This window comes from Ptychodera flava, chromosome 7 (assembly GCF_041260155.1).
Source record: "Ptychodera flava strain L36383 chromosome 7, AS_Pfla_20210202, whole genome shotgun sequence".
NCBI lineage: Eukaryota > Metazoa > Hemichordata > Enteropneusta > Ptychoderidae > Ptychodera > Ptychodera flava.
This window is the reverse complement of record NC_091934.1, coordinates 36,734,096-36,746,236: the sequence shown is the minus strand read 5'-3', so window position 1 is coordinate 36,746,236 and position 12,141 is coordinate 36,734,096. Positions and strand designations below refer to the sequence as shown.

At 39.8% G+C, this 12,141-nt stretch overlaps 1 protein-coding gene across 1 annotated transcript in view; it reads right to left on the bottom strand.

Annotated features, from left to right (window-relative positions):
- LOC139137441 (ER membrane protein complex subunit 1-like) overlaps nucleotides 1–5,347 on the bottom strand; it is a 32,460-nt gene extending 27,113 nt beyond the window's left edge. Inside the window, exon 1 of the mRNA XM_070705539.1 lies at nucleotides 5,195–5,347. Within this exon, the coding sequence (XP_070561640.1) occupies nucleotides 5,195–5,301 (107 nt within the window). The 5' untranslated portion in view covers nucleotides 5,302–5,347. The remainder of the gene's footprint in view (nucleotides 1–5,194) is intronic.
- Nucleotides 5,348–12,141: the final 6,794 nt, after the last annotated feature.

The following is a 12,141-nucleotide window of genomic DNA, read 5'->3' as shown; positions in this document are numbered from 1 at the left end:
GTTTTGGAGACAACCTACTTGACAAACGTCTGTGAAAATCTGGTGAACTTCCGTTCACGCGTTCTCGAGTTAAACTCTTTTGAACGTGCTGCAATGTGACAAAATGCCGAACTGAGAAAAAGGCGATTTAGTAAATTGGTTCGGTTTTTTCCTTTTGAATGGCAATAAACAATGTACTCAACCGACAAAACACTAAAACCAGATAGTGAAATCAAAGTGTTCAACTTCAAGAGTATATTCACTCATTGAAATCAGTGTCAACGGTCGAAATGAGGCTAAAAAGGGTGAATTTTGGAAGCGTTGTTCTCTTTTTAGAGCGCAATCTACACAGTAGCTGATGAGTAAATAAAGTTGGGGAGTGCCAGGGAAGGGATTATGCATAATCTGTAGACTGATTAGTTGTAAGGTTTAAATAGAGTATTAACTGTTCGACCTAACTGTCGGAACTGCTACGGCATCTCGATGCCGTCTACACGAGCGCTTGGACTAATTACCTCCATGACAAGCGTACACTACAGTGTATTAAGTTTATGGCAGCATTCGATTCGACCTCGGAAACGACTCACGGCTGCGGAATGAAAGCGAGCCCGATGGGTGATATAGGGAAAACAATATTGGCTGACAACAAAAATATCTGCGTTTGTATGTGGATGTACATTTGCGGTGTCTGTGATCATGGAGATAAAAAAGACATCTCCATGCTGTGATTCATTACGGTTAGAGTAACCGAGGATTCAGTGAGCAGCCATTTTTAGATCTTCACACGCTTGAAAACCGATTAACACTAATCAAACTACGAGCATTTCTGAGACAATAGTTCGTCCTCACTCTGTACAGCATTTCTGTGGCTGAAGACCGTCTCTGGAGTCATTTATGCTAAAATGAACCAATCGCCTGTCGGCAGCATAAAAGTCAAAGGAGAGAAGTTGAGAAAACATGAACATAGAGAAAAGTACGTCATTTCATCAAGCGCAAGTTGCATGCGATAGACCGCTCGTCAAGTGTCATACGTCACAGATAGACAACTCTCTGCTGTTGTTCGTATCCAACATGAGTACCATCGATTCCAGGCGAATATGATATCAGACCCGTCTTCATTACATGTAAATCTCAGGATTGGGATGGTGTTTTGCACTGTATTCAAGTAGTTAGCCCGTAAGCGTCTCATTCAATGGTTTACCGACCAATGATGATATGTTGATGAAAACTCAGGGCGATTACGTTATTACCTTGTGACGGTCAAATTCATATTGAAATTTGTCTTCGGTCCTGCAGCATTTTGGCTACTGCCATGATAAGTGATAACAATGTTGTCGTGTCCATTCCAATAAAATCATTTGATTCACATTCGTCCGGTGTACGATGAACATTTGTTAGTCGACGTATGTTTTTACCTTGTCAAGGTCGGTTTCTCATTTAGTGGTAGGGTGGTTGCATTGTACGATTATTGGGTAATAACGCGGACGAAATGGGACAAGGAAAAACGAGACTGCGGGATTGACACGACCTCGACGTTATCAGTTCACTGCCATTGTGCCAAAACGTCTGCAAACCAAAGCAGCTATTGTTTTGTGGCGTGCGATTTCTGCATCGTTAGGTATTTTGCCTTGGGAAAATTTCCTGTCGCTGTCTTGAAGCCCATGCAATTTGTTTCCACCTTGTACTTTCTAATCCCAAGTAGTTCAAGTGCCGCGCGATTTCTGCATCGCTAGGTATTTTGCCTTGGGAAAATTTCCTGTCGCTGTCTTGAAGCCCATGCAATTTGTTTCCACCTTGTACTTTCTAATCCCAGGTAGTTCCAGTGCCGCGATTTCTGATATTTCATTTTTATTCATCAATTGTTCAACTCACTTAGTATTCTTATCGAACGGACAATGTCGGGTTTCTAGACCTTTTGGCGCAATGTCGTTTCGGCCGCACAATTTCCGACCCCAAACTAGACGTTTAGGCAACGCGACCAAAGACGTTTCGGCACTACCTGGTTGGGGAACTCGTGCCAAATGTTACAAATCAAAACACTGAGAAGTATAATGTCAGCATTCACATGCTTTAAAGTTTGTGAGAACATGGTGAAAAACCGTGAGAAAAGAGTTTCATATCATTTTCAATAGCAATAGCCGCCGACACTGTCAAAGTTTGAAAAGCGGCGCCTAAACGGCACTGTAAAAGTCATACTGGTCAGAACGCAAAGGTCACGCTAATGAATATGACTGGTCTGTCAGTTACTAATAAGTTTGAAGGGAAAAAATAAATCGTAACGGGGCTGTCGAAATGTCTTGGGGCCAAAAGAAGCCGAAACTTCGGCCGAAAGAGGCCGAATGTTGCTTGAATGTTGAAGATGTGAAGGGTGTCTGTTGTGGTATTCAAGTGTTCCCGCTGTCACTAAGGCCGCCAGTGGAACGTACCATTTATGTATACGGGACAGCCTCTTCAAAGATGTTTAACATTACGAAACTTATCCACCACTCCTGGTGCTTTTACAAAAGCACAAAAATGTCCCAGATAAAACATTTAGTGCGTGGGCCATTTGTGTAATCTGAAATTGTACCGTCAACAATGTCATAAGTCTGACCTTGTCCGATTGTGTCGATAAATTGTGATCTTTTGGGAGCGCCCCCCCCCCCCCCCCCCCCCCCCCCCCCCCCCCCCCCTATGAGAAAAACGGTAAGACCCACCTTTCGACGCCTAATTGCCAGGTACACACTATGGTCTTGACCCACGCAGTGAACGGTAGGTGCTAATGGGATTTTCACAGCGTATGTTGTGCATGTGAATACTGTGACGCTACTTGCTTAGCGTAATCCCCTTGTCAATCAAGACTTAACGGTAATCTGAAACGCCAAAATGTACACCTGTGCCTCTCGTACATTTTTATTCCAAAATTTCACCCAAAAACAGGAACTTCACGACCAAGATATTCTACACACAAGGAAGATCAATATTATAGGAATACTTTTCAGGGATAAAAGAAAAATCGTGTTTTTGACTCAAAATACCAAAACAAAGGCAGAAAGCTACCTTAAAGTTTCCATTTTTCAGAAAGCTGGTTGGACAAGCCTTTTAAAGTGCCTGTGGTGATGAAACCGACACATCACAGTGGATGAAGTTTGTGATCTGGTCATACATTAAATCATGCTGTCCATTTAGTGTGCATAGCCTTCATTAAAAACCAAAGAAAATGATTAGGAATAGCTGTAAACATTTCTGTGTTTGTCCTGAAGAGTAAGAGATACTATTGTTTATAATACGGCCTGGGCAGTTATTACAAGTAGGATAACCCCTCACTTCATGAAGGTGCATGACATTGGACATATGAACAATATTAAATATGATATGGTATGGATACTAGATAACATCGATATTAGAGTCCAGTGTAGCTGCAGTCCATGGTTTTCAGGTATTTGTGACCTCTCTCACCAGTAGCTACAATGCAAAAGTCACTATTGTTTAGAAAATTGCTGCAACACAAATGTAGCCTATGAGTACATATTCAAACGAGGTGAAGTTGTTGATGGCAGCTCCCAGAAACACGGCGGCCCCACTCTCAATGTTTATGGAATGTGATCAATGTGTTTGAACTAATACCAAACCCCATAAATGACAAGGTTAGTATTGTATAGTGTTAAGCCTTCAGTAGCGATAAATCGGTACAACCGAATGCAGTAAATGTGTGGTATTTCACACCAACACGCCGCTACATGTGTGTCGCTCTTACTTTCTTAACAAAAGTGCCTTTGGCATTGTTGCTACTGGTGAGAGAGGTCCCAAATAGCTAAAATCAGTGGACTGTCTCACCATAGGGCTACAAGTTTGCAGCTAGAGTCTCAGTAGTGTAGTCTACCGGTAATATAATTGCACAGAATGTTAAAGATCATATACACAGTCAGAATCAGATATTATAGATAGTATTGAATCGTCTTGTATTGTCTAATTTGTAACCATGGACGATACCAGACAATATTATTGTTAATATCCAATTGTGTATTGTACTAAATATCTATAAAGCCTAGACGATACTATTGATGATATCCAATACTACCCGATATTTTTGAGGTGCAACATTGTCACTGTCAGGATCCAGCCGAATTCGAAATAAAATATCGTAGTTTTAAACCCTACACGATACTTCAGATTATACTGGACTTTTCTAGTATCGGTACTAAATGATATACATCCGATATCATATAAATGTGTAAAGTCGCGCTGTCCTCCCTTGCTTACTACCTCCTTGGTCTGACAATGGACGTCTGATCATCATCATCAGGCCCTAGCTGCAAAATTGTAGCTCTACGGTGAGGCGGTCGGCGAGTTTGGGTTTTTGCGACCTCGCTCACCAGTAGAGCTACAATGCCGAAGGCCCTGTAGCATACAAAATAAGCGCGCCACACATGGCGCGGCATTTTGATGTAAAATCCCACATATTTACTGCATTTGGTCGTACCGATTTATCACTACTGAAGACTAAACACTATTCTACACTAACCTTGTCGTTTATGGGGTTTGGTATAAGCACAGACACGTCGATCGCGTTCCATAAACATTGAGCGTGTTTCTGGGAGCTGCCATTACCGGAAGTTGGAAATGGCGGCTCCAAGAAATGTTTTTTTGAACGCGATCGACGTATTTGAACAAATACCAAACCCCATACACGATAAGGTTAGTGTAGTATGGCGTTTAATCTTCAGTAATGATAAATCAGTATGACCAAATGCAGTAAATATATGGGATTTTACATCAAAATGCCGTGCCATGTGCAGCATGCTTATTTTGTATGCTTCAGGGCCTTCGGCATTGTAGCTCTACTGGTGAGCGAGGTCGCAAAAACCCAAACTCACCGACCGCCTCACCGTAGAGCTACAATTTTGCAGCTACATCAGGCCCATGTGTAACAATGAGTTTCGTGTTTCATTGTTAGTGGAACTCTTACGGCATGGGACCAAGAGGGTTGTTTTCCGTCTTTCAAATGTTGGCCATCTTCATACAAAACGCTAAAATACAATGCAAAAGTTGCACATCCCAAGACCTCTGTGTCCACAGCTCCAAGGATACTATTGACCCGGCCTCGGGACTGACCTGACCGTTGATCGTCTGCAACATGCATGCTTGATCATTTGATGTGTACTACTGACGATCTCGCGACCATTTAGATTAAGCGATCAAGAATCACGCAAGATACATATAAGTGTATACTAACCAGTCAAATTTGCCAACTTGGTCGGCATAAAGAGCTGTACCTGGCCCGCAATGGGAGAAAATTACAATGCAACACAACAGCCACTTGCTTCGCATGGTGGCAGCCATTTTGATATACAAGCTATACAGCAAAATGATTCCGGTAATTTTCCAATGGCTACTTACAGATGTAGCCTTTGAATCATATCGATGACAATTCGTTTTCAAAAATAATTCGTGCTTTAAGAACAGAATAAAAGACCTGTTGTCCTTATGAACGATAAATGCCTAAGTATTTCCTTGAATACGGTACTACAAAGGGTACGATATATTTCAACTATTTTTCGGACCCAAACGCTGGACACTCGGGTCAGGCTGACCGTGAGGGCGTGCTTCAATCAGGGAGATCATCTAGTAAAAGTGACACGGACTTTCAGGGGCCTTCGCCGTGTATTGAACCGCAAGCAACTGTGTATGCCTGCATGTAAGACGATGGAGAGCGCCGGCTGGCGACCGAGCCTAGCCAGACGGTATAACACAGTTGTCATGACCAAAATAAATTATTGTCGTATAGTTGCATTTAATAGGCAAAGAAAAATAAAAAGTTTGTTTCTCATCCTCGCGCCCGTCAACCTTTTTTCTGCTCATGAGGAATTAAAATGAAACAAAAACCCACAACAATACGCGACGACAGTTCATAACACAGTGCTGTATAAAACAGAACTGTAAACAAAATAACCGACACTAAAATTCTATTCAGAACTGTACACATATGTCACTGTTATATTAAACTGTCAAAACTGTGCATTCCATGCTGCACTAAAAGTCAAACAGCAGCACTGTTGCGATACAAAAATACTAAATCAACACTGCTGTGCATTTATCTCTGTGTGCATTCCTATGTTGTTTTCATTTTTGCATGTTCCTGTTGGTTGAAGAATAAAAAAACCTCGTCACCACATCATTTTGGCGATATGTGTCTCGGATGAGAAACAAACCTTTTACTTTTCTTGGCCTTAAATGAGAACTCATCGAACTTTCATGAGTTATGTTTAAATGTATAAAACTCTACAATCTATGAAATGCTGTCACCATTGATATAAAATTGTAATCAAGGGTCAATTGACAAATAAGTTTGAAAATGTGAATATTTTAACAGTAATAGAAGAACAACTTCCCTTTGCGTTTTCATTGGAATGATAGCACTCATGTACATGTCAGAAGAAAAGCGGTGTACCTACTGTTTGACCCTGTTGCCTTGTGTTGCGCTAATCTGGACATATATATATATACCTGACATTCTGTGGGTTGTCCTATGTGAAAAAATCTGTAATAATAATTCATCGTTTCGTGTTTCGGGAACTCTCTTCATCTTTGCCTGACAGAAGATAAACTTTCGGAGCATCAAAAGGCTGATCAGTCAAATCGTTATATTTTCAAGCTGACTGCGCTCACCCACAGGTGCGTGGAGTTGTTGTGTAGTATAGTTAGAAAGATGGGGCCTTTCTCTATGTATACTACACGGCAACTCCGGCACCTGTGCGCTCACCCACTTGCAAAACTCGGGGCAAAACTAGAAGGAAGTTTTCAGATTATTTGAGTGATAGTTGTGCATTCTTTCGAGGCAAGAAGAAATAAATAGGCCGAGTAGGTCTCAGTGCTACTATGAAGCAGTTATTGACAAACTATTTATTACTCCGTGATCTGAGGAGAGGTCTCAAGAATGGATGAAGTAAAAGGAAATGGGAATTATCTATCGCTCATCTGGTACGAAGGGGAGAAGTCATAAATGGTCAGGTTGCGAAAAAAAATGGTGAGATCGTTGAATTTTTTACTCGCCAACGGGCGAGCGGTCCTGTTTTATAAAGTATAATAAAGGGATTTGGTGTTTTATTCTTTGATGGAAAAATCGACGGGAAAGAAGCCCAAGTTAATTGGTGGTATCGAAACTTGTTCGGTGGTTTACTGGCAAGTTGTACATATTTTCTGCAGGAAGTGGGGGTTTGCTAACAGTGATGTACAGATCGAATTTGGTGGTTTTTGAACAGTTTTCACTTTCTCTCAAAATGTCCATTTAATACAACTCAAGTGAAGGAGCAACGAGCTAAGGTGGAATCTCTGCCATCTCTACATCGAATATTAATCTATTATAGTAGGCTACCCAGTATCTCGGCTACATTCATAGATACACCATTATATGCCACGAGAATGCCACTTTTCCATGTTTGCTTTCTCGAGCAAAACTCAAATTTAAGCGACGTAGCTTGTCATTGCACAAAACCGTCAAAAAGGTAGAGACCAGAGTCGTTTAATGGCATACACATACATACATACATACATACATACATACATACATACATACATACATACATACATACATACATACATACACACACACATACATACATACATACATACATACATACATACATACATACACACATACACACATACACACATACACACATACATACACACATACATACATACATACATACATACATACATACATACATACATACATACATACATACATACATACATACATACATACATACATACATACACACACACACACACACACACACACACACACACACATACATACATACATACATACATACATACATACATACATACATACATACATACATACATTGAGAGAGACAGACTGGCAGAGACAGACAGATTACGCTTTCAATTAATTGAACTATTAGTGCAAGATGCGAGGTATAATGATATTCAAATATGCAGATTACATTAATGAGCATTGTTTCGGTATTAAAATTCTATGCTAATGACCCTTAATCAATGTGGAATATTCATGTACCTCGGCTCTTGCATTGTATATAATTGACTCGAACCTAGTCCATAGACAAAAAGTGGCTCACCAAGGCAGGTCAGTTTCTTTGATGAATATTCAGAATGAAAACACAAAGTCTCTGAAATTTTGACCAGGGGTTTTTAAACTAAGTAATCAGCAGAGATGCGAATAAATTTCCTGTAACGCTGAGGTATATTTTGCATGACTAAAAATAAAACGGTTGGGTAACAGTAGGGTAAACTTAAGTCAAATGGTGTTATGACAAAGTAAATGTTTTGCTATTAAATGTCATTTATTTACAGCTTTAACATTAACTGTTTTGTAACTTCCTCTACTATACTGCATGATGGTGCGGATTTTGAATTCTGTTCTCCAGGACAATCGCAGAAAAGTGAAGGAACACGTCGATCAGATGCAGGCAATTTGTTTGAAACGCCCTCTTGCGTTCTCACATTTAATAATAATAATAATAATAATGGTTTATTTGCCTCAAAAATGGTGACCTTTAGGTCAAATTATAAGAGGTACAATTCTAAGATTTATAAAAATACAGAGTCGTACTCTAGCAAAAAATAAACGCATCATCAACAACGACAAACAACAATTGATAAAACGCATTCAATTACGTAATAAATTAACACTATAAACAACTGGGCTGGAATCTTTACGCTTGGTTTTTGATTGAAAACTTCTAATGCTACAGTTTCTCGTTGGATATCTGTGGTTTATTTTAGGTTGAACAAGGTGATTTAATTTGTGGTCTGGCTTTAGAATACTCTCACCAAATTTCTTACAAATAAGAATTTCGGAATACTATTACCCACACGCCTTTTCGGAATACTATTACCCACAAGCCTTTACTGAAACTATATGACGTGTAGCAGGCCGTCCGGGCAGTACGAGTTTCTTGCTGCAATCTTGCTGAGACCAAGACACCCCAGCCTGGGGACGTACCTGTTCGCTCTTCCCTGTTGTATTATCAAATCGTCATAACCAATAACTTTTGGGAAAGCTGAGAGACCAATCATTGTGAAGATTTTTGTCACAAACACCAAGTTTTCTGTAAAACATAATACAATTTTCCCGAAAAAAACCACAAGAAACATACATGCACTAGCTACCAGATGAAAAAACAAACAAACAAATAAAACGGAAGGGCCAATAGGAGACTTTGTCTGACCAGATGCGCGGCATCTGCTTAAAAAAAACAACCAATTTGCATGAAATATGCAAATGTTTCCCACCTATTGGCACTTTAGTTAGAATCTTCTCGAATCAGCCGTCTCGTCCCTTAGAAATTATCTATACATCACTTCATACCTGACATTGTGATGTTCATTTTCTACCTCAAGTATATATAGACTTCCGACAGTTTCTTTCATATGGAAGACCGGTCACGACATGCGACATGCGACCTGCGACTTCAAAACTGCGACCTGCGTCCCGCGAGTTTGAAACATGCGACCTGCGACTTCGGCATTTAGACCTAGGTGTAACCTGCGACTTCACAACAGCGACCTGCGTGTTTGTCAAACTGCGACCTGCGACTTCACAACTGCGACATGCGACAACAACACGTAACGTTTCATGGTGTTTTCCTCAGTATTAGATTGGAGGCGTCTTGCGTGAACTTTAATCCTTTGAGCGCCAAAGTCTATTTTTGTCCCCTTTATATAATAAACCCCTGTCAATTTTTCTCCAATTTTTGCAAAAAAATTGGGAAAAACCTGTAGCCAATGAAATGTGATGTCGATTTGGTCCAAAATTATCAAAAAATTACAGAAAAATCATACAATTGGTAAAATTTTGCACTAAAATTTTGGTGGGAGAAAATTACAGCGCTCAAAGGGTAAAACGTGGAAAGGAGATTTAACGTTCAACATCGATCAATTAATAAGCCATTGCTTTCGCTTTGGTAAATCGTTCACCAAGTCTGGCAAAACTCAATTCATGTACACACCAGTTCACTCATTTTCATCTGGAGAGATAATTTTATGACGGAAATGTTGACAGTACGTGTTAATGCATGGAAAATAATATGCTACGTGATAGGCATTTATATGTTTATATTATAATTTCAAATTATTTTAGATATTCTTCGTCTGCCTTACCTCGCTTCTTTCCTTATGTTATCGACAAACTTTTTGATTTTTAGAAATCTCTGGTATTTATCCTCCTTTCACTGTGGTATAACCATCTAGCTGTCTGTTTAATTCATCAGTTGTCCCCCCTGTATCATAACTGCGTCAGTGTCATTGCAAACATTCGAATTTTCAGTTATTGTCGTCATTTTCTAACATTTCCAGTTTTGTTCCAATTCTCTAGTGATTGATCATCGGATGTTGCCATCTTTTCGTCTAATTTCATTTTTACTTTTCGTCAAAAAATCGAATTGATCCAACTTTTGTTCAGTTGGAAAAATAAAAATATTCTTACTGGTTAACTTCGGACTACATTTGTCTACACAAATAACATATGCAAAGTAAAGCAGTTAAAATAATACTGATATTGACAGAAGTGCAAACATATTTGCTAACCATGAATAGCCAGAGACCGACTCAAGTTCTTTATAGATAACGCGAGTTAAAACTGTAAAACAGGACATAATTAAACCCTCCTACAATCCTATTTTCAGTCTTTAAGCCTAATATGTACATACTATAATATGTACATATTATTTTTTGTGTGTATATAATATTTTAGATCATGTAGGCAGAAAGTTCCAGAAACTATTAAACACTGATGTAGACGTTTAAAAACTCTATTGCTATTGCATTATTTCAGATCGGTTTGCCTTTCGTAAGAAGGAAAATAAATTTGTGCTCTTCGTTTGTGGAATTCTCTACCGTCACAGCTTCATGCACTTCTATCGCTGGTTGAATTCTTTCGCTGGCCGATTTTTGCGTAGGCCAGCGGTGCGAAAATAATGCTCTGGTCGCGAGAATGCGGTAAACCGGCTGTTTTAATATAGTGCAATGGTGTCCCTCGTGTTTTTCAGGCTCGTGTTCAGAGCAATGGTGCGAACAAATCAAGACTGATATCGCAGTTTGACAAACACGCAGGACGCAGGTCGCTGTTGTGAAGTCGCAGGTTAGGCCTACACCTTGGTCTAAATGCCGAAGTCGCAGGTCGTATGTTTCAAACTCGCAGGACGCAGGTCGCAGTTTTGAAGTCGCAGGTCGCATGTCGCATGTCGTGACCGGTCTTCCATACTTTCACTACAAAAGGCAAATAAATGATAAGGGTTTAGGTTGGGTATTTCTGTCAATTTATTTCATACTGACACTGCTACCAGTACTCGTAATCAAGCAACGTTAATTTAAAGAGGAAGCTTATGTTCAATCATGGAGCATGAGTGTGTCAGAGAAGGGGTAGCCTGCAAGACCAACGTAAATGTCATTGCCACATATGCGATGTGGTTGATTTAAAAATGAAACCATTAGCGTCGTACACTACGGGACTTATAGGGCAACGGCCTACACGCATGTATAGCATCTAGAGGCCATGGTTGGTTCAGCCACAGTTCCAGTCCCGACACTCAAGGGCCTAATTTTTGCGTAGGTTCGTGGAGAGGAAAGAAAGCTTAAGGTTTTGCTAGCGACAATTGGTGTGAGTCTTCTAAAACTTATCCAAAAACCAGGGTGATCGGAAGATGGTGGATAGTCGGATGGCGGACTCACTATCGCGGTTGACGTGATGCGTTGGAGACTCGAGGATGGTGTTTTCTCGGGTTGTTGTACCCTTGACCAAGGCATATTACCCGTCATAGATTCTTTTCGGGTAGTGGTTATAGCTCATAATAGCTGGAATTTCGCCTGTTGGATGATGAATTAAATAAAATAAGGCCCCAAGAGAGAAAAACATTTATTTTTCTCGAATTTTTAAGACTACGGAGGCGGCGAGCGAATTTTTAATTTTTTTCTTACTAACCAACAAAATGTCCGACTACTTACATTGTTAAAGATGAATTGAATTGTTTACATATAAAGGCACATGTACTGGCAGTGTTGTCAGAACACATTCTGAGCATTTCTATATGCTCTCAGGGAAAAAAAACACAACAAAACAACACTAAAACCTGTATGCATAACAAATACCTTAAAATAAAACAATTAGAGTATTGTATTTTTTCACTTCCTCGAAGT